The sequence below is a fragment of the Oncorhynchus clarkii genome, chromosome 5 (assembly GCF_045791955.1).
Source record: "Oncorhynchus clarkii lewisi isolate Uvic-CL-2024 chromosome 5, UVic_Ocla_1.0, whole genome shotgun sequence".
In the NCBI taxonomy this organism is placed as follows: domain Eukaryota; kingdom Metazoa; phylum Chordata; class Actinopteri; order Salmoniformes; family Salmonidae; genus Oncorhynchus; species Oncorhynchus clarkii.
The window spans coordinates 21688961-21713370 of record NC_092151.1 but is presented as its reverse complement, the minus strand read 5'-3'; the positions used below and the strand labels follow the sequence as shown (position 1 = coordinate 21713370).

At 42.3% G+C, this 24410-nt stretch overlaps 1 protein-coding gene across 1 annotated transcript in view; it reads left to right on the top strand.

Annotated features, from left to right (window-relative positions):
• The window catches only part of LOC139408541 (GDNF family receptor alpha-2-like), an 83266-nt gene that overhangs the window by 14543 nt on the left and 44313 nt on the right, over nucleotides 1-24410 (top strand). The window contains exon 3 of the mRNA XM_071152550.1: nucleotides 1757-1834. Within this exon, the coding sequence (XP_071008651.1) occupies nucleotides 1757-1834 (78 nt within the window). The remainder of the gene's footprint in view (nucleotides 1-1756; nucleotides 1835-24410) is intronic.

Sequence of the window (24410 nt, the reverse complement as noted above, 5' to 3'; positions counted from 1 at the left end):
TGACTAAATACTTTTTTGCCCCACTGTATATTAAGAGTGGGTGAGTATGTGTTCTGTATTGTCAGTAATAATTAAAAAGGGGATGAGAGGGAGTGAAAGATGAGAGGAGGCCTAGAGAGAGGAGTGCAGCTACAGCAGTTCCTCATGCCTCAAATTCAGCTTACTCCACAACACGAATGCAATCACACCTATACACCAGCACTCACACTCTACTCACTCACACTCCACGTACACACACTCTATGCACGCATACACACACGCACGCACAGACACGCAAACACACGCACACACACACACACACACACACACACAGACACACACAAGTATTTTAACCTTGAAGTAACATTGAGCTAATTTGAACTAGAATTGAACTAACACTGAGCTAATATAGACCAGAACTGAAGTTGAAAGAACATGGAGACAGGTAAATGTGTAGACCAGGAATGTAAAGCACAAGAGCACGCAAATACTACCTGTGTTACAACTGTTATGTACATGCTAATATTGTTACCATTAACACCCAAATTAGTGTTGTGAGCTTTTATGTTTACCTTCCCCACCTCCATACATCGTGACTGGAGTTCTGACTGAGCGTTCTGTTACCCAGGCAGGTGGTCAGCTAGTAACAGCAGCTCTCTCCACGGCACACAGGGAGAGGGAGAGAGAGAGAGAGAGAGAGAGAGAGAGAGAGAGAGAGAGACACTCACGTAATCTAAGGTGGTGTGTTGGAAGCGAAACAGCGACTTTACATAAATTACCCACCTGTAATCTGAATGCCCCCGCAATAAAGACTTGTCAAGTGTGTGTGTGTGTGTGTTAGTGCAAGTGTTCTGGAATGTAGAGTAGCAATGAGGAGGCCAAAGATTGGTGGTTAAGCTATCTGCTGAGTGATGGGATTGGTGGGCTGAGCTGTACAGGGACTGGCAAGGTGAGGATGGAGGATTGAAATAATGCTGACCACACATACCTCTCAGGTGGGCAGGGGGAGGGGGTTGTTGTAGGAGGAGGAGGAAACAGGTGAGGGGGATGATAGAGAACACAGATAGGAGAGGATATGGGTTTGATGCAATAGAAAAGAGAGGAGAGGAGAGGAGAGGAGAGGAGAGGAGAGGAGAGGAGAGGAGAGGAGAGGAGAGGAGAGGAGAGGAGAGGAGAGGAGAGGAGGTTAAGTCAGTAACAGTATGTATGGCTGCAGGTGAAATCAGTCTTACAGACAGAAACCTTGTTTCAGAGCCTCATACATAAACATGGAGCCTTGTCACCCGCTTTATTAAACCCCTAAGGTACCATACCCCTCTACACACACACACACACACACACGCACACACACACACACACACACACACACACACACACACACACACACACACACACACACACACACACACACACACACACACACACACACACACACACACACACACACACACACACACGATCGGCGAGTCACCAGCAGAATAGAATGTGTCTTGTCAGGTCTACTGTAAATGCTTGATAATGTGTAGTCAACTGTTAAAAGTTAGGCTACATTGTTCCTGGAATTGAAAAATAAATGGTTTATGTCTTAGCTTTTTTTAAAGTTATATTCTAACTGTTTGATGGCTGCTATCTTGGGTTCAATCTCAATGCTAAACAGGCCTTGATACCTGTTTATATATCCTTCTTTCTCTCTGTCTCTCTCTTTTTCACTTTCTCTAACACACACACACACACTTTACACACACTCACTCTCTCTATGTTTTTGTTTGTATTCCAGGAGAGGACTTCTATGAGATGTCACCCTATGAGCTCCACGAATTCTCAGAAGAGTTTAGACACGCCTCCATCATCTCAGGTAGCCTACCACTGGATATGTATGTGTAGTCCATGTCTAATAAGGTAACAGGGTTGGTGTGCAGACCTGGGTTCAAATCAAGATTATTATAGTAAATGAAAACTGAAAATAAAAGAATAACTCAAATTGGACAGATCATTTAGTAAACTGAAACATTTGAAAAACTAAAACTATACTGGAACTATTATCTTTGACTGCAAAATGAACTAAAATAAAATAGAAGTTTTTGTTTTTTTCTTCTAAACTTTGAGCAAAAATCAAATGGGGTTTTCAAGCAGTTTTTTTCTAATGGGGTTTTCAAGTATCTGAATTTTGTGGGTAAATGCTGCCAGTAGATGCCGGTGTTTCAAATAGGCCTAGCTTGTGCATCACTATCACTAGCTATCACTAGCTAACAGGGAAGAAATATGAGGGTGAGCACAGAGCGTGGCTGGGCCAATCTAGAGCAGCTTGTGAAGTTTCTGGAGCCTTTAGAAAATCCACGACGACCAACATACTGACCAGTGACTGGGCCAATCTAGAGCAGCTTGTGAAGTTTCTGGAGCCTTTAGAAAATCCACGACGACCAACATACTGACCAGTGACTGGGCCAATCTAGAGCAGCTTGTGAAGTTTCTGGAGCCTTTAGAAAATCCACGACGTCCAACATACTGACCAGGGACTGGGCCAATCTAGAGCAGCTTGTGAAGTTTCTGAAGCCATTGGCAAAATTCATACCGACTAATTTCAAACTGACAGCCAGTCACTCTCTGATGTGGTGCCGTGCCTTCTCAACCTTGAGGCAGACTTGCAGTCAACTACTGTTGCAAAACAGTTGGTACAGGTCCTGCGACAGCACTTCGCATACATACTGAATCCTCTGGCAGCCAACTTCGATCCAACCCCTGCAGCAGCTTGCCTGATGGACTCAGTTGTGTCTCTGGCACTTCGCTCAACAGTGATGGAGCCACTGAAGAGGGAAGCAGAGTCTTTTGTACTTCAGCAAATCAGAGAGTACAGCCATGGAGTAGCAGGACCCCAGGAAGATGCCAGCACAATGAATTCGGCAAGCATCGCGACCACAGTGCTTCAGAAATATAGTATCCTCACATCGAAGATTGTGTCTGAGATCACTGTCCAGCCAGAGAGTTAACCTGGCTGGGCATTAAGTGCCCCTTGTGAGCTATGGAAATACCTCAAAGAGGTAAAAGGGGGTCATGTTTACAGAGTCACGTTCTCCAGTTCTGGCAGGTAAGAATGGCTTTTTATCTAAAGCTGTTCTATGTGGCATTGGATCTGGTTTCTGCCCCTGCATCCCAAGAGATGTAGGGGTAGAGAGAATATTTTCAGTCTGTGGACAACTGTCATCAGGCTTGAGAAACCGAAACAACCACCTCTCTGGAATGCATAGTTTTCTTGAACAGAAACACACACACACACGTACGCACGCAAGCACGCACGCACACACACACACACACACACACACACACACACACACACACACACACACACACACACACACACACACACACACACATACACACACACACACACACACACACACACACACACACACACACACACACACTGACTTTGAACTGATAGATTTGTGAAGAAGTGTTGTATTGCTTATGTTTTGCTGTTGTTGTAGCTGTTGTTATTAACGCTATTTGAAGGGGTTAGTCAGCGATACATGTTTAATATTACATAAACATAACACATCAAATGTGCCATGACTTCATTTGTTGTTTTTTCCCCTCTCATTCTGTCAGATTAAGGTAAAGGTACTTAAATCTTCTAACATCTAATGCTAAAGTAAAAAAAATAGTTTCCTTCCACCATATTTATTGCACCAGTCTAGGCGCATATCCTTTAAATCCAAGTCACATTAGGATTTATTTAGAATTTTAACCTAACCAAACCTTTGACCTGGCCTTAGAATTGTATGGAGTCCTCTAGTGGCCAAAAGCCTGTGTTAGCATGGGCAATGCCGTTAAGCACTTTCACCTTTTTGATTTAGTCAACATCCAACTTCATTGGCTGATCCCTCCTGATGACCCGGTTGACATGACTTAATGACCCAATTGGAGTCGTGACAGCCGGGTCATCAAGAGGGATCAGCCAATGAATTTTACTTGAGAAGAAAATTGACTATTTCAATATTGAGCTGGCCTCAATGGTGCTGCCAATGCTCTCACAGATTCCATCATGACAGAGATACAGAGATGTTATGTCTATCCACAATTCCAGTGGGTCAGAAGTTTACATACACTAACTTGACTATGCCTGTAAACAGTTCGGAAAATTCCAGAAAATTATGTCATAGCTTTAGAAGCTTCTGATAGGCTAATTGACATCATATGAGTCAATTGGAGGTGTACCTGTGGATGTATTTCAAGGTCCACCTTCAGACACCTTCAGACTCAGTGTCTCTTTGCTTGACATCATGGAAAAATCAAAAGAAATCAGCCAAGACCTCCAGAAAAAAATTGGAGACCTTCACAAGTCTGGTTCATTCTTGGGAGCAATTTCCAAACGCCTGAAGGTACCACGTTCATCTGTACAAACAATAGTATGCAAGTATAAACACCATGGGACCACGCAGCCGCCATATCGCTCAGGAAGGAGACGCGTTCTGTCTCCTAGAGATGAATGTACTTTGGTGCGAAAAGTGCAAATCAATCCCAGAACAACAGCATAGGACCTTGTGAAGATGCTGGAGGAAACAGGTACAAAAGTATCTATGTCCACAGTAAAACGAGTCCTATATCAGCATAACCTAAAAGGCTGCTCAGCAAGGAAGAAGCCACTGCTCCAGAACCGCCGTAAAAAAGCCAGACTAAGGTTTGCAACTGCACATGGGGACAAAGATTGTACTTTTTGTAGAAATGTCCTCTGGTCTGATGAAACAAAAATAGAACTGTTTGGCCATAATGACCATCGTTATTTTTGGAGGAAAAAGGGTGAAGCTTGCAAGCCGAAGAACATCATCGCAACCGTGAAGCACGGGGGTGGCAGCATCATGTTGTTGGGGTGCTTTACTGCAGGAGGGACCGGTGCACTTCACAAAATAGATGGCATCATGAGGGAGGAAAATTATGTGGATATATTGAAGCAAAAGCTCAAGACATCAGTCAGGAAGTTAAAGGTTGATCACAAATGGGTCTTCCAAATGGACAATGACCCCAAGCATACTTCCAAAGTTGTGGCAAAATGGCTTAAGGACAACAAAGTCAAAGTATTGGAGTGGCCATCACAAAGCCCTGACCTCAATCCTATAGAAAATGTGTGGGCAGAACTGAAAAAGCATGTGCGAGTAAGTTGGCCTAAAAACCTGACTCAGTTACACCAGCTCTGTTAGGAGGAATGGGCCAAAATTCACCCAACTGATTGTGGGAAGCTTGTGGAAGGCTACCCAAAACGTTTCACCCAAGTTAAACATTTTAAAGGCAATGCTACCAAATACCAATTGAGTTTATGTAAACTTCTGACCCACTGGGAATGTGATGAAAGAAATAAAAGCTGAAATAAATTGTTCTCTCTACTATTATTCTGACATTTCACATTCTTAAAATAAAGTGGTGATCCTAACTGACGTAAGACAGGACATTTTTTCCACGATTAAATGTCAGGAATTGTGAAAAACTGAGTTTAAATGTATTTGGCTAAGATGTATGTGAATTTAATCCCCGCTAAAACTAATAAAACATTTGTAAATCAAGTCTGAAATCGAACTGAAACTAAACTGAATTTCAAATAAAAATCTAAAAACAAATAGAACTAAAAACACATATTAAATCACAAAACCATAATAAACTTTGTAATAATACATGGGCATTTAAAATATATATTTTTGTTGTGTATTTGAGTATTTTCAAATGATTTCTTCTAAATGGCATACATTTTATTTTCTCCCAAATACTTACTTCCAAAATGTCTATGTAAGTAATTGAAATACCCTGATTAATATTTGAACCCAGGTCTGTTGGCCTGTGTGAGTGTGATTCTGACACGGAGGGACTGCTCAGAACACACATATAGAAAGCTCAGCCTGCTGCTCCTATGTTGATTGAGATGAACAAACAGAAGCTATCTTCTGAATGTGTGTGTGTGTCTTTCTGTCTGTAACTGAAGCATGTGTGTGTGCGAGTGTGTGTGTGTGTATCTGTAACTGAAGCTATCCTCCATCCTGTCACGAAAAGCTATTTTCTTTCCAATTTCTGTGTGTGCCAGTTCACAATTCTCATTATTTAAAGCATTGAGAGGTAATCTGCAGCTTCTCTAGGAGACAGCTTCACTGCAGAATAAGTAACATTCACACACACACGAAGACCAAAGACTCCACCATTCCATTTGTACATGTGACACAGAGTGTGTTTATATTTTATGACTCGTGTATACTCTCTCAGTTCATCAAAGATAAACACTCTGTCTGATGATTGATCATACTTCATTTGAACTTTCTCTCTCTGATTCTGTATTTGACACGGAGTCCTAAGCCTGTAAATGTCAGTAGGCTCCAGCAGCACAGTGTGTGTGTGTGTTTGTATTTGTGGACGTGCCAGCGAGTATGTGCATGTGTGTGCGTGTGTTACCTAGAGTGAGGTGATGACCTTATAAACAGAGGTAAAATGATCCTATCAGTCCGATTAGATTTGTAACAATGTCATGTGAAGTTGCCCACTCATCCCTAGATAGTACTCTATCCACTTTCCATTCACCATGCAGATATCTAAGACCTGAGGGAGAGATAGAGATCGAGAGAGAGAGAGAGAGGGAGAGAGGGAGAGGGGGAGAGAGAGAGAGTGAGAGAGGGTGAGGGAGAGAGAGAAATAGAGACACAGAAAGATGGATGGACAGACAGACAGAGACAGAGAGATTAAGGGAGGTAGGAAAAGACAAAGAGAGATGGGAGAATAGGAGAGGGATAGACAGATAAAAAGAGAGGGATGGAGGCAACAAGAGGGAGAAGAATGCAGAGCAAGAGAGAGACAGATGGGGAGGGAGGGAGAGAGGGAGGGTGAGATAAGAGGATGATATAGAGAAGTGTTAAATAGCATGTGCAGAAGAAAGAGGAAGAAAAAGGAGTAGAACATTAAAGTATGTCTTAGACAAGACTGTTACCAATCGATTGGAGGGAAAGGCAGAGCGTGACAGAGAGAGAGTGTGTGTGTGTGTGTGTGTGTGACGAAGGACATTTTAGCAGACAACGGAGAAACAATCACCAACAAACACACTTATTTTTCCAAAACACTGAGACACATCAATATAGACAGCTCTGACTCAAATGTGTGTGTAAAATAGAGGGAGAGAAATAGGGTGTGTGTGTGTGTGTGTGTGTGTGTGTGTGTGTGTGTGTGTGTGTGTGTGTGTGTGTGTGTGTGTGTGTGTGTGTGTGTGTGTGTGTGTGTGTGTGTGTGTGTGTGTGTGTGTGTGTGTGTGTGTGTGTGTGTGTGTATGCATGCATGCTGTATTTCTCAGAAGACAGCTGCTTTGTTACAGATAGAGTGAGTTCAACTGTGGGATGCTTTAACTGTTTTTGCTGTTGGACAGAGAGTTGGATTGATCTGTGAGACAACCCTTTGTTATCAAGGTACAACTCCCTGTCATAATAGTGACATAACAGACATCATAAACAGTTATAACCTCTCATATCAGAAGAAGAGAGAAGATAAGAAGGCAAAGAGAGCCGAACAGAGGAACAGTAGAGAGGAGAGGACAAAAGGAGAAAAGGGGAGAGAGAAGGAAAGCAGACGAGACAAAGAGGGGGTGGAGAGGAACAGAGAGGAGGATGAGAGAGAATGAGAAAAGGAGGAAGGAAGAGGGGATATAGTTACCTTTAGCTGTTCTGGCAGATAAGCTGCAATTACCAGCTTAGTCATACATCACAGTTTCAAATCAAATCATCACATTTTATTCATCACATGCTTTGTAAACAACAGGTGTAGACTAACAGTGAAATTCTTACTTACGGGCCCTTCCCAACAATGCAGAGAGAAAGAAAGTAGAGCAATAATAGAAAAGTAATAACACGTAATAAGAAATACACAATGAGCAATGATACCTTGGCTATACCTTTGTGCACAGGGTCATTGTCATGCTGAACCAGGAAAGGGCCTTCCCCAAGGTTGGAAGCACAGAATAGTCTAGAAAGTCATTGTATGCTGTAGCGTTAAGATTTCCCTTCACTGGAACTAAGGGGCCTAGCTTGAACCATGAAAAACAGTCCCAGACCATTATTACTCCTCCACCAAACTTTACAATTGGCACTATGCATTGGGGCAGGTAGCGCTGTACTGGCATCCACCACACCCAGATTCATCCGTCGGACTGCCAGATAGTGAAGCGTGATTCATCACTCCAGAGAATGCGTTTCCACGGTTGCAAGCTATACACCACTTCAGCCGACGCTATGCATTGAGCATGGTGATCTTAGGCTTGCGTGTGGCTGCTCGGCCATAGAAACCCATTTCATGAAGCTCCCGGCGAACAGTTCTTGTGTTACGTTACTTCCAGAGGCAGTTTGGAACTCGGTCGTGAGTGTCTCTGAGCTACCACTTTGCGGCTTTGTTGCTCCTAGACATTTCCACATCATAATAACAGCACTTACAGTTTACCGGAGAAGCTCTAGCAGACCAGAAATGTCACAAAATTACTTGTTGGAAAAGTGGCATCCCAGTATGGTGCCAGGTTGAAAGTCATTGAGCTCTTCAGGAAGGCCATTCTACTGCCAATGTTTGTCTATTGAGATTGCATGTCTGTGTGCTCAATTTGATATACCTTTCCGCAATGGTAGTGGCTGAACTAACCGAATCCACTAATTTGAACTGGTGTCCACATACTTTTGTATATATAGTGTATGTACTGTACCTATAACTAGGAATAAAGGGAATAGGCAACAGGATAAGTAATAAACTGTAGCTGGCTGGTGTGTTTACGGACATATTCAATCAATCCTTATCCCAGTCTGCTGTTCCCACATGCTTCAAGAGGGCCACCATTGTTCCTGTTCCCAAGAAAGCTAAGGTAACTGAGCACTCACTTCCGTCATCATGAAGTGCTTTGAGAGACTAGTCAAGGACAATATCACCTCCACCCTACCTGACACCCTAGACCCACTCCAATTTGCTTACCGCCCAAATAGGTCCACAGACGATGCAATCTCAACCACACTGCACACTGCCCTAACCCATCTGGACAAGAGGAATACCTATGTGAGAATGCTGTTCAACGACTACAGCTCAGCATTTAACACCATAGTACCCTCCAAACTCGTCATCAAGCTCGAGACCCTGGGTCTCGACCCTGCCCTGTGCAACTGGGTACTGGACTTCCTGACGGGCCTCCCCCAGGTGGTGAGGGTAGGCAAAAACATCTCCACCCCGCTGATCCTCAACACTGGGGCCCCACAAGGGTGCGTTCTGAGCCCTCTCCTGTACTCCCTGTTCACCCACGACTGAGTGGCCACGCAAGCCTCCAACTCAATCATCAAGTTTGCGGACGACACAACAGTGGTAGGCTTGATTACCAACAACGACGAGACGGCCTACAGGGAGGAGGTGAGGGCCCTCGGAGTGTGGTGTCAGGAAAGTAACCTCACACTCGACGTCAACAAAACTAAGGAGATGATTGTGGACTTCAGGAAACAGCAGAGGGAACACCCCCCTATCCACATCGATGGGACAGTAGTGGAGAGGGTAGTAAGTTTTAAGTTCCTCGGCGTACACATCACAGACAAACTGAATTGGTCCACCCACACAGACAGCATCGTGAAGAAGGCGCAGCAGCGCCTCTTCAACCTCAGGAGGCTGAAGAAATTTGGCTTGTCACCAAAAGCACTTACAAACTTCTACAGATGCACAATCGAGAGCATCCTGTCGGGCTGTATCACCGCCTGGTACGGCAACTGCTCCGCCCTCAACCGTAAGGCTCTCCAGAGGGTAGTGAGGTCTGCACAACGCATCACCGGGGGCAAACTACCTGCCCTCCAGGACACCTACACCACCCGATGTCACAGGAAGGCCATAAAGATCATCAAGGACAACAACCACCCGAGCCACTGCCTGTTCACCCCACTATCATCCAGAAGGCGAGGTCAGTACAGGTGCATCAAAGCTGGGACCGAGAGACTGAAAAACAGCTTCTATCTCAAGGCCATCAGACTGTTAAACAGCCACCACTAACATTGAGTGGCTGCTGCCAACACACTGACTCAACTCCAGCCACTTTAATAATGGGAATTGATGGGAATTGATATAAAATATATCACTAGCCACTTTAAACAATGCTACTTAATATAATGTTTACATACCCTACATTATTCATCTCATATGTATACGTATATTCTGTACTCTATATCATCTACTGCATCTTTATGTAATACATGTATCACTAGCCACTTTAAACTTTGCCACTTTGTTTACATACTCATCTCATATGTATATACTGTACTCGATACCATCTACTGCATCTTGCCTATGCCGCTCTGTACCGTAACTCATTCATATATCTTTATGTACATATTCTTTATCCCTTTACACTTGTGTGTATAAGGTAGTAGTTTTGGAATTGTTAGTTAGATTACTTGTTGGTTATTACTGCATTGTCGGAACTAGAAGCACAAGCATTTCGCTACACTCGCATTAACATCAGCTAACCATGTGTATGTGACAAATACATTTGATTTGATTTGATTTTGATTTTGATTTTAATTTGATTTGTATTAACGCAACACTGGTCACGAGTCATGAAGGCAGTCAAATTCCACGTGACTGTTTAGTCATGGTAATTAGGCTTCTCCATGCTCTAATGCTGCTGATGGTCATTAGTAGCCTACCAAACTTGCTAACTGCCTGGTACTCAGCACTCTATTGTCCCTTTAATCACTCTGACATCAATGCAAATGTACTTGTAAATCCAATCAAACACTTAATGAGAGCCCATCAGCTCATGTTGCGCAACATTTCAATAGGATATGCAATTGCGCAAGAAAACAGAATGATGGCCTCTACTAAAAAGAGGAGGATCCGCTTTCTACTGGCTTATATTTATTTTTCAACTTTCCTAATATTAAGCACATTGCTTATATTTACAACAGGAGTATAGTCTACCTGGCTGGCATGAAAATTAACCATGGGGAAAAGTGTCCTCCATTTAAGGGCAGAGATTACATGTATTTTCTCCCGCTGCCCCAGTTTTGATACATGTGCATGATAATTGTCTATTCTAAATAAAAACAAATTTTACACATATATTATTTAGTATATGTAAAGATAAGATTAAATCAAGATGATGACAATATTAGCCTATCACTTATATGAATTATATATTATCCAATCATAGTTGCACACCTCATTTAGTCTAGCACATAGGCCTATATGTTTTAATAAGGTTTGTATTGCAAATTAAAGTGTCCAAATAACTTCTTAAAATTAAGCACATTAATCCACTTTACAAGGGGTGTAGAGTCTAACTGGCATACATAAGCAGTGAGTGAGTTTCAAGTTTGGGGATGTTAATTAATTTGCACCACAAAAATACACCTTGATAATAAAATCATAATTGCATTTGCGGTCACTTTTGATGATGGTGTTTTCAGCTAATGGAACATTCTGGCTTATAGCCTACTAGCATGTGCGCATTGCAACACTTATAATGTGAAGAAATAGCCTAATCAACATTTTACGCTAAACATTCTGATCTGTTGCATCAGCCACATTGCGTAAAAAAAAAAAAAGTATGCTAATGGTTGTATTAATTTACGATCTTTCACATTCCAAAACTGTCCCAGACTATGTTTGGAACATTTATTTCTCACATAGAGTAGAATAGGTCAACCTTCTATGGGGGATAGTAGATGGACATAGGCTAGTGCTTTTGCTGTTTGTTAGGCCTACTCATCTTGTTGGCTGATGAAAAGTAAATGTGGACAGTTCTTCCAATATCTTCAATATGCACCTCAGAATTGGATAAGATGACTTAGGTGGCTGGAGACTTTGACAATTGTTAGGGGCTTCCTCTGACACCGCCTGGTATAGTTGTCCTGGATGGCAGGGAGCTCGGCCCTAGTGATGTACTGGGCTGTATGCACTACCCTCTGTAGCGCCTTGCGGTCGCATGCCAAGCAGTTGCCATACAAAGCAGTGATGCAGCCAGTCAAGATGCCTTCAGTGGTGCAGCTGTAGAACTTTTTGAGGATCTGATGCCCATGCGAAATCTTTTCAGCCTCCTGAGAGGGAAGAGAGACTGCCGTGCCCTTTTTACAACTGTTGGTATGTGTGGACCATGATAGATCCTTAGTGATGTGGACACAGAGGAACCTGAAGTTCTCAACCCGCTCCACTACAGCCCTGTCGATGTGATTGGGGGCTTGCTCGGCCCTCCATCTCCTGTAGTTTACCCTCCTGTATGTGGGTTTGTGTGTGTGTGTGTGTGTGTGTGTGTGTGTGTGTGTGTGTGTGTGTGTGTGTGTGTGTGTGTGTGTGTGTGTGTGTGTGTGTGTGTGTGTGTGTGTGCTTGCATGTGTAATTGCATGCATGTGTAGGTTTGTGCATGCCTGTTGTGCTACCCAGCTACGTGCGCATTGTACCTTCTGAGTACAAGGGACTCTAGACATCGATCATTATTATCTAATATCTGATGGGGTTTGAATACATTCCATGTTCAGCTGTGTTTTATCAGTCTGGTTCTAACAAGGTTCTTCTTTCATCTGACACATCATAGGTCTGTCTGTACAGTATACTGTAGGTCTGTCTCTACCATTACAAGCGGTGGTTTTCCCATCGGACGTTAGCATGTTAGCACGTTTGGCACACTGATTGGTGTCACCTCGTTAGTCAGTATGCGTTACAACTGTGCTGGTTTGTCATCTCGTTAGTCGGAAGGTGTTTCACCAGGTGATATTTAAGAGCAGCTGGCCCAGTGCTCCAGTTGTCTTGATTGCTCCAGTTGTCTGGATTGTTAACACCTTTAGTTGGCTCTCCCTATTTCTTCGTTTTGCTCCAATTTATCGTTTGCTTCCTGTCTTAAAGTTTGTTGTGGGTTTTTATTTTGTTTGCCTCTTCTTGGGCAAATTTAGTGGGGTTCATGGTGGGTGTCTTTTTGGTACTAGTTGATGTTGCTAGTCAACTTTCAGAGGACAACCCCATGAGTGTCTTTCAGAACCCCTCCTAAAATCCCAGCTGTTTTGTTTTGGTTGTTGTCAGTGACTATTTGTTAGTTCCAAAGAAAGCAATTGTTTCTTGGTTTCTTGATGGGGAAGTTAAAAGTACAGTATACTGTAGGTCTGTCTGTATAGTATGTCTCTTGCTCTGTTCTGTCCAGCTTCATCTGTAATTCTCCATATTGTTCTCTTTCATATTCTGTCCATCTCTCTAACTCTATGGATGTGTGTGTGTGTATGTGGCTGTGGTCAGGCTAGCCAGCTGTGTCTACCCTGCTTTCAGGCAACTCTATTGATCTCTCTTCTTTTCCCCCTTCTTGTCAAATCCCTTCTCCTCTCTTTTTCCTCTCCTCACTTCTCTAGTTCCCCCCTTCTCACCGTCTCCTCTTCCCTCACTCCCCCCCTCTCTCTAACCTTGTTAGATCATGCCTCGATACGATGTATGTGTGTGTGTGTGTGTGTGGAGGGGGGTAAGTTGAGAGGATGCCTGACTGCAGCACTTAAATAAAACATATGTGTAAGAAACCATCTATGTGTGTAAGTGTGTGTATACGGATAGTGTATGATTGTATACGTGTTTGTGTGAGTGTTTGTGTGTACGTGTGTATGCGCCTGGTGCACGTGTGTGTGTGTGTGAGTGTTGGTGCATTTGTGTGTATGCATCTATGTTCATGTGTGTGTATATGTGTGTTTGTGTCTGTGTGTGCTTGGGGGCAAGGCTTTGTGTGTAGATGCTGTAAAGGCTGTGTGAGAGAGAGATAACAGCCGACCTAGGGCAACACTCTAATTGGCCCATGCACTCACTCCAGATACTTCTTTCCCTCCCTCCCTCCCTCCCTCCCTCCCTCCCTCCCTCCCTCCCTCCCTCCCTCCCTCCCTCCCTCCCTCCCTCCCTCCATCCCTCTCTCTCTCTCTTTCTCTCTCTTCCTCTCTTGGGATCCCTCACTTAGTTTATTACAGGAAAGAGAGGAGAGGGGATGGAGGGAGGTGCGGAGAGCATAGGAGAGGAGAGGATAGGGATGGAGAGGAGAGGAGAGTAGAGGAGAGGAGGGGAGGAGCAGCCAGGTTGCTCAAGATCCACTTGTAAATCCAACATCCGTCCAGGTACCCAAAACCGGCCACTATGGGCGACGGTGAGAGCTATTACAATTAAGTAGGCTGGGGTTTTGCGAGGACGTTGTGGATGGGGTGGTGGATGGACGTAAGCCACGAGCTCCGCTTCTGGGGGTTGTGCATTGAATCCCAGTGATAGGCACCCATTTTTTTCTTCTAACCTTATTCCAAACCTTAACCCTTAACTTAACTATTTGAAATGAATGCCTAAACTTAACTGTGGAGTTGTTTGTGTTTTAACCCTTTCCCAAAGGCACAGTGCAGTCAAAAACTAGATTTCCTGTGTTTTATATATACTCACTGGCCAATTTATTAGGTTCACCACCCCATTCACAAAAATGGACCCTGCAGAAAGTGAGTCAAGTGTCTGTGGCTTGCTATATAAAGCAGGCAGACAGGCATCAAGGCATTCAGTTGCTGTTCGATTGAACGTTAGAAGGTGCAAAACTAGTGACCTAAGCGACTTTGAGTGTAGTATGATCGTTGATGCCAGGCACGCTTTTGCTCCACTTTTTGGTTACAGTATCTCAGAAACGGCCGCCCTCATGGGCTTTTCATGCACGACGGTGTCTAGGTTTTACCGAGAATGGTGTGACAAACAAAAAAATATCCTGTGGGTGAAAACAGCTCATTGATGAAAGAGGTCGAAGGAGAATGGCAAGAATCGTGCAAGCCAAAATACGAGCCACAAACAAATAATGGCGCAGTACAACAGTGGTGTGTAGAACAGCATCTTGGAAAGCACAACTTGTAGATCCTTGTCATGGATGAGCTATTGCAGCAGACAACCACACCAGATTCCACTCCTATCAGCTAAAAACAAGAAGAAGCGACTCCAGTGGGCACACGATCACCAAAATTGCCTGGAACATGACAGCGAGTTCAGTTTACTTAAGTGGCCTGCGCAGTCCCCAGACCTCATCCCAATACAGCATCTGATGCCCTTTTAGTGTGAGAGCTGTGCCAGCCTGTTTTGGCGGGATGGAGTTTACGTCTGCCTAGTTAATATACCAATAAGAAACAGTGCTCCAAACCTCTCTGTCAATAACAGCTAGTTTTCAGTTTCCCCCTCTCCACTCAGACTACTCCGAGATCGTCCTTTTTCTTGAGAAATTGCTATCTTCTAAGAAGCTATTTTTGTTTCTTTTTGACCATTTGAAATGAAAACCATCACAGTTAGGTACTTAATTCTTATCCATAAATGATTTGATATTGAGATAAAAACAGCTACATTGGGCCTTTGACTCTAAACTTAAACATTCTGAATTAATGCATAAACATAACCAGCTGCGAGGCATCGACAACAACAGTGGTACAACCCAGGGTGCAGCTGCAGCAGGAGTGTCACGACTTCCTTCTCCTTGTTCGGGCGGAGTTTGGTGGTCGACGTCACCGGCTTTCTAGCCATCGCCGATCCACTTTTCATTTCCACTTTTCACTTTGTTTTCTACACACCTGGTTTCTATTCCCCAATTACATGTTCATTATTTAACCCTCTGTTTCCCCCATGTTGGTGTGCGTGTTTGTTTATTATGTTCAGGTTGTATCTTGATGGCAGGTATTGTTTCCCGGGTTCGTTATTGCGCCCGTTATTTACGAGTGACCGGTATTTTCACACACCTTTAGTGTTTGTTTTATACTGGTGCAGTTCGTGGAATAAACTACCTTGTACACTCATCTCTGCTCTCCTGCGCCTGATTCCATGCACCAGTTACCCACAGCATGACAATAGAACACATAGAATTTAGACTTTTGGAAAAATGAGTTTACATAGCTGGCCATAAATGGATGTTATATTTTACAATATGGGTTATGCAGTCATCATCTAACCCATTGCTTTCTACTTCAATACATTAAAAAAAAAGTGTGTCAGATTTCCAGTCATTACAATTATTTTATACCCCTTGATCTTCAAGAATAGGACTTGGAAATATGAAAATATAGATTCGTCAAATTATTTTACCTGAAAGTAACCCAAAAATGAAGGATTTCTTAGCCTACTCTGTTATTTATGAATTTGTTGTCATGGAGGACTGAATGGGTTCATTGCTTCGAGATTACAAATAAATGCTGCCCTCATTGAGTGGCATTTCTTTTAGTACCAATGAAAAGTGCTTTTTGCGTGTGGAAAATGAATGCAATAGGCCTATTGTTTACGTGTTTTGTTGGTGACACTTTAATATCTCGATAATTGCTTTATTCAGCACAAATTAGATTGAGCAATAAAAACCTCACATGTGGTCTTAACCTTTTACTGCATTTTGCTAAATCAAATCAAATCAAATCAAATGTTATTTGTCACATACACATTGTTAGCAGATGTTAATGCGAGTGTAGCGAAATGCTTGTGCTTCTAGTTCCGACAATACAGTAATAACCAACGAGTAATCTAACCTAACAATTCCACAATTACTACCTTATACACACAAGTGTAAAGGGATAAAGAATATGTACATAAAGATATATAAATGAGTGATGGTACAGAACAGCATAGGCAAGATTCAGTAGATGGTTTCGAGTACAGTATATACATATGAGATGAGTATGTAAACAAAGTGGCAAAGTTTAAAGTGGCTAGTGATACATGTATTACATAAAGATGCAGTAGATTATATAGAATACAGTATATACATATACATACGAGATGATTAATGTAGGGTATGTAAATATTATACTAAGTAGCATTGTGGCTAGTGGCTAGTGATACATTTTTACATACATTTCCATCAATTTCCATTATTAAAGTGGCTGGAGTTGAGTCAGTGTGTTGGCAGCAGCCACTCAATGTTAGTGGTGGCTGTTTAACAGTCTGATGGCCTTGAGTTAGAAGCTGCTTTTCAGTCTCTCGGTCCCTGCTTTGATGCACCTGTACTGACCTCTCCTTCTGGATGATAGCGAGGTGAACAGGCAGTGGCTTGGGTGGTTGTTTTCCATGATGATCTTTATGGCCTTCCTGTGACATCGGGTGGTGTAGGTGTCCTGAAGGGCAGGTAGTTTGCCCCCGGTGATGCGTTGTGCAGACCTCACTACCCTCTGGAGAGCCTTACAGTTGTGGGCGGAGCAGTTGCCGTACCAGGCGGTGATACAGCCCGACAGGATGCTCTCGATTGTTCATCTGTAGAAGTTTGTGAGTGCTTTTGGTGTCAAGCCGAATTTCTTCAGCCTCCTGAGGTTGAAGAGGCGCTGCTGCTCCTTCTTCACGACGCTGTCTGTGTGAGTGGACCAATTCAGTTTGTCCGTGATGTGTATGTCGAGGAAGACTTACTCCCCTGTCCACTACTGTCCCGTCGATGTGGATAGGGGGGTGCTCCCTCTGCTGTTTCCTGAAGTCCACAATCATCTCCTTAGTTTTGTTGACGTTGAGTGTGAGGTTATTTTCCTGACACCACGCTCCGAGGGCCCTCACCTCCTCCATGTAGGCCGTCTCGTTGTTGTTGTTGTTGTTTTTTTGTTTTTTTTTCTAGAGGGTGGATCAGCTTAATATTGCAGAAAGAATGTTGCTTCCAATGTAATTGTCTGCATCATTTCCAATTTTGGTAAATATATACAGTGCCTTGCGAAAGTATTCGGCCCCCTTGAACTTTGCGACCTTTTGCCACATTTCAGGCTTCAAACATAAAGATATAAAACTGTATTTTTTGTGAAGAATCAACAACAAGTGGGACACAATCCTGAAGTGGAACGACATTTATTGGATATTTAAACTTTTTTAACAAATCAAAAACTGAAAAATTGGGCGTGCAACATTATTCAGCCCCCTTAAGTTAATACTTTGTAGCGCCAACTTTTGCTGTGATTACAGCTGTAAGTCGCTTGTGGGATGTCTCTATCAGTTTTGCACATCGAGAGACTGAAATTTGTTCCCATTCCTCCTTGCAAAACAGCTCGAGCTCAGTGAGGTTGGATGGAGAGCATTTGTGAACAGCAGTTTTCAGTTCTTTCCACAGATTCTCGATTGGATTCAGGTCTGGACTTTGACTTGGCCATTCTAACACCTGGATATGTTTATTTTTGAACCATTCCATTGTAGATTTTGCTTTATGTTTTGGATCATTGTCTTGTTGGAAGACAAATCTCCGTCCCAGTCTCAGGTCTTTTGCAGACTCCATCAGGTTTTCTTCCAGAATGGTCCTGTATTTGGCTCCATCCATCTTCCCATCAATTTTAACCATCTTCCCTGTCCCTGCTGAAGAAAAGCAGGCCCAAACCATGATTCTGCCACCACCATGTTTGACAGTGGGGATGGTATGTTCAGGGTGATGAGCTGTGTTGCTTTTACGCCAAACATAACGTTTTGCATTGTTGCCAAAAAGTTCAATTTTGGTTTCATCTGACCAGAGCGAGCACCTTCTTCCACATGTTTGGTGTGTCTCCCAGGTGGCTTGTGGCAAACTTTAAACAACACTTTTTATGGATATCTTTAAGAAATGGCTTTCTTCTTGCCACTCTTCCATAAAGGCCAGATTTGTGCAATATACGACTGATTGTTGTCCTATGGACAGAGTCTCCCACCTCAGCTGTAGATCTCTGCAGTTCATCCAGAGTGATCATGGGCCTCTTGGCTGCATCTCTGATCAGTCTTCTCCTTGTATGAGCTGAAAGTTTAGAGGGACGGCCAGGTCTTGGTAGATTTGCAGTGGTCTGATACTCCTTCCATTTCAATATTATCGCTTGCACAGTGCTCCTTGGGATGTTTAAAGCTTGGGAAATCTTTTTGTATCCAAATCCGGCTTTAAACTTCTTCACAACAGTATCTCGGACCTGCCTGGTGTGTTCCTTGTTCTTCATGATGCTCTCTGCGCTTTTAACGGACCTCTGAGACTATCACAGTGCAGGTGCATTTATACGGAGACTTGATTACACACAGGTGGATTGTATTTATCATCATTAGTCATTTAGGTCAACATTGGATCATTCAGAGATCCTCACTGAACTTCTGGAGAGAGTTTGCTGCACTGAAAGTAAAGGGGCTGCGCTACAAAGTATTAACTTAAGGGGGCTGAATAATTTTGCACGCCCAAATTTTCAGTTTTTGATTTGTTAAAAAAGTTTGAAATATCCAATAAATGTCGTTCCACTTCATGATTGTGTCCCACTTGTTGTTGATTCTTCACAAAAAAATACAGTTTTATATCTTTATGTTTGAAGCCTGAAATGTGGCAAAAGGTCGCAAAGTTCAAGGGGGCCGAATACTTTCGCAAGGCACTGTATATCCATACACGCATGCATATATATATATACATATAAACATACACATACCTATATAGACATATATACTTTTTAAAGAATATACCTTTATTATTATTCCCCGCAAACCTTATCGCCGATCCCCCAATTGGAGTAAACACTTCTGCTTCTACCTTCAATCCATACATCTTATACACACTCTACAGACACAGTCTACTTTACAATAGTTCTCTCTTGTTTGTTCTTAGTCCTTCCTCTATTTGTCCATACAGTTTGATTTCTATTTGTAACTATGCTATTTCACAAAAGTTCTGAACCTATATACATTTTACAGATCCCGTATGCTTTACATTGTTTATCTTGTTAGTCCCACCCTTCAGCTCCATTCAACCCCTCCCATCTGTCTCTCAACATCATCCATTTCGAATTTCTACTTGCCATATATTTTTCAACTGTGCTGTGATGCTTCACAAAATAATTGAACCTTCCTATTCTCATAGCTTCTACAGATTGTAAATTAAAAATACAATTTTTTGCTAAAATAATTATTATATTATTGATTGATTGACTATGGCTTTTCAAATCACCCAGTATTGCTATCTGTAGTGTTAGTTCTAGGCAAATGTTGCAATTCTTCAGCCATTCCTGGACCTGTGACCACGACGTCTCGTCGTTGTTGGTAATCAAGCCTACCACTGTAGTGTCGTCTGCAAACTTGATGATTGAGTTGGAGGTGTGCATGGTCACGCAGTCGAGGGTGAACAGGGAGTACAGGAGAGGGCTCAGAACGCACCCTTGTGGGGTTTCAGTGTTGAGGATCAGCGGGGTGGAGATGTTGTTACCTACTGTCACCACCCAGGGGCGGCCCGTGAGGAAGTCCAGTACTCAGTTGCACAGGGCGGGGTTGAGACCCAGGGTCTCGAGCTTGATGACGAGTTTGGAGGGTACTATGGTGTTAAATGCTGAGCTGTAGTCGAAGAACAGCATTCTCACATAGGTATTCCTCTTGTCCAGATGGGTTAGGGCAGTGTGCAGTGTGGTTGCGATTGCGTCGTCTGTGGACCTATTTGGGCGGTAAGAAAATTGGAGTGGGTCTAGGGTGTCAGGTAGGGTGGAGGTGATATGGTCCTTGACTAGTCTCTCAAAGCACTTCATGATGACGAAAATGAGTGCTACGTGGTGGTCGTTTAGCTCAGTTACCTTAGCTTTCTTGGGGTCACACAGAGTCTTTCTTGGTAGTCTTAAACAAATCTACAATGAAACAAAGTACACACCTCACATACATGGTTATGGGCTTAAAAAAGACACCTGTACCATGTCAGATGTACTGTAGAGTTGAAATGGAATGCAAACTCGTTTTTTGTTTGCATTCCAATATTACATTTTATATGCATTACAGAAGACTGAAATATAGCCAAACTGTTTGACATAGAAACACCGGATTTTCGGCAGGTTTTCTTAAATAACATTTATTAATTATGAAATTATGAAAAATCCACCCATGATGCTACTAGATCATTTGGCTGCAGGAAAGGGATACATTAAACTTGTTTTTGACCGTATGTGGAGAACAATACCACGGAGGAGTTTAAAAGGGAGGAACTCCCTCAAACTTTAATTCCGTTGGCTGGGATCCCCACTATGCTGTTGGAAGAGTGCATTTTTCACTGGTCGCAAAAACAATAATTGATAGGCAGCTTAAACTTCTTCAATTGAACGTTATTGTGTTAAAATACACATATATTGTATATACATTTGTGAAAAGCCATCCACAGCAATCACCATCCATAAGGTACAAATAGCTAAATGAGAGAGCAGCAGTGTGATTCACATAATTGCGCTATGTATCACCAGTAGGCTACATCGTTGCTGTCTTCCTCACCTTCAAGCATTTATTCAAGATGGATGTATAATCTTTGAATGCGGACAGCCGTCGCACCATTTGGAAGACAACATAGCCTACAAAAGGCCTATTCCTGCTCTTTTCACACGATCCATCAAAAAGCATTTGTTTGTGTCGTTATAGTGGTCTCTGACTTGTAGTCAGATTCGTTCAGGCGGAACAAACTTGAGCCTTTTTCCAACGCTGATTTGAAAGTCATTGATAAAGCATAAAACAATGTCAAAGAATTGTTTCGCAAACATTCTTTCTGAATTTAAAAGTAATCCTGGAAGTAATCATCTAGTTTTTCTAAAGTATCAGTAATCTGATTCCCATATTCTTGCTGGTAACGTAACGGATTATTGTTACAGTTTTTGTAATCAATTACATGTAAATAATTACGCACAAACACACACACACACACACACACACACACACACACACACACACACACACACACACACACACACACACACACACACACACACACACACACACACACACACATCTGCAATGAATACAGACATCAGTGCACACATCAGTAGTTCTGTGCAGCTGGAAGGTAAAGCTGTAATGAAGTCTTTATTCTCCAGTCATTAAGGCTTGTCTACTACAATCACCCTGAGCTCAGCTCATTTCACACAATCAATACACTATGAGGAGGAGGAGGGGTGTGTGTGTGTTTGTGTGTGTGTGTGTGTGTGTGTGTGTGTGTGTGTGTGTGTGTGTGTGTGTGTGTGTGTGTGTGTGTGTGTGTGTGTGTGTGTGTGTGTGTGTGTGTGTGTGTGTGTCAGAATTGCCCTAGGGGAACAATCATGCTCTATAAGGCTTGAAGGACAGGACACATATGTTAGTTGTACTTAGTCTACTATGGAAGCTAATATGTCATGTGCTGACTTCACATTACTATTGGAGACACATATCCAATGCCATTCCTGAGGTGAGTTCAACAAGGCTACATGTTGCCAATGTAACAATTTTAGTTGAACGATTTGAATGAACATTCCAAAACGTTACGGTGAAACATCAAACAGCTACTTTTTGTAAGGATTTACTGTTCGTTTTGTAGCGATAATATTCAAACTGAAAATGACTTAGCTATTCCTATGTTTAGAGGCAGTTTAGACCCGCAACAGACACTTACGTGCGCTACACACTGCCTTCTAACATTAGCAAACGGACGCGGCTAACACAAAACAATTGGAATATGTTAGCTAACGTCAGCCAACTTTCACAAACTATTTCCCATGTTTGAACGCACCTCTGCTCTGCTTAACAGCCTGATCACTAGAAATAGACTTTGATTTTGGACATTTGAAAAGGTTCTGAGAACGTCGACATATATGACTTCTTCGGCGCTCACAAAAAACAGATAAATGATTGCCCAGCACTGAGCACAAATTTGTGATGCTCAGAGCTTGCGCATGCTGCTTTGACTACTGAGGCCCCTCAGTTCACAATGCAAGCCGTGAGAAAACTTGGTGATACTTGATGGTAATAGTGCGTCATTTTTTATTATTTTGTTTTAAGCCTTCTCAAACCATAGACTTAATCTTAACCACTCGGAATTAATTCCTTCTGTTTTAACCCACTGTAACCAAGTGGGATTAAAAGGATCCACCCCTTTTTTTAAATTTTTGCCTAAAATGACATACCCAAATCTAACTGCCTGTAGCTCAGGCCCTGAAGCACAAACATGCATATTCTTGGTACCTTTTGAAAGGAAACACTTTGAAGTTTGTAGAAATGTGAAAGGGAAGTTGGAGAATATAACACAATATATCTGGTAAAAGATAATACAAAAACAACAGTTATTTTGTATTTTTTTTGTACCAACATCTTTGAAATGCAAGAAAAAGTCCATGATGTATTATTCCAGCCCAGGCACAATTTAGATTTTGGCCACTAGATGGCAGCAGTGTATGTACAACGTTTTAAACTGATCCAATGAACCATTGCATTTCTGTTGTATCAAACACGGCCCAAATGTGCCTAATTTGTTTATTAAAAACTTTTATGTTCAAAATTGTGCACGCTCCTCAAACAATAGCATGGTATTCTCTCACTGTAATAGCTACTGTAAATTCGACAGTTAGATTAATAAGAATTTAAGCTTTCTGCCAATATCAGACATGTCCCGGGAAATGTTCTTGTTACTTACAACCTCTTGCTAATCGCATTAGCTTATGTTAGCTCAACTGTCCCGTGGACGGGACACCGATCGCGAAGAAGTTTAACCCTGTAACCACAAAATTCGGTCTCAATTACCAATTTCCCTGGGAAATAAATGGACATCGCAGGAGACTGTGTCCTGCACAGAGGCGACAGAGGGAGAGGGGTAAGATTGCCTTTCTCATTGTGGACAAACTTTGTGGACAGCTATTCCCGAGACAGCTCCATAACACCATGGCTATACTAAATTCTACGGGGACACCAGATTACGGAAGAAATTATGGGGACTGTAAAATATCTGAACAGTATGAAGTTGATATGCGCACACACGCACTCAATTACACGCTCACTTACACACACAGACACACACACACACTTGATCTCGCTCTCTTCTCTCCTCTCTTTCTCTCTCTTCTCTCCTTCTCTCTTTTTTCTCTTCTCTCCCTCTCTCCGCCCTCTCTCTATTGTCTAGAACTTTCTATAATTCAACATGGTTCTTGTTTGTCTGTCTACCTGTCTATTTACGTTTACAACAAGCAATGGGAAGATATCAGAGCAGGGACATTGGGGAATAACATCTTGTACGGGATACATTTGTACTGTAGTGAAGCCGTCTCTATAGTAATGCAATGTCTCTTTCATAATCATGTGATACGTCAATTACTATCGAAATGCTGGGATGTGTTTTTCTATGAATATGATGTTTAATGCACCTTTGACGTTGATTCTATATGGATTACAATTATCATCTTGAATATGAAGGCTACACTCACTTCATGTTACCCACATAGACACTGAACCATGCAAATTGGCTGGGTTATTAACTATTTAGACATCACACAGTATAGAAATGTTATTCTGTCAGGTACTCAGCAGGATGATCCGATTTTATTAAAACAAGACTCAGATAGCAAATATAAAGACCCAGTCTATCTAAAAAAAAACTGGAGGCCCCTTACACTTCAATGTTGTGATAAAAAAAATACTAGCAGAATGCATAGCACTCAGAATTAAAAAGGTTTTATCAGATATTGTTCATCCTGATCAGACAGGTTTTTTACATGGACGATACATTGGAGACA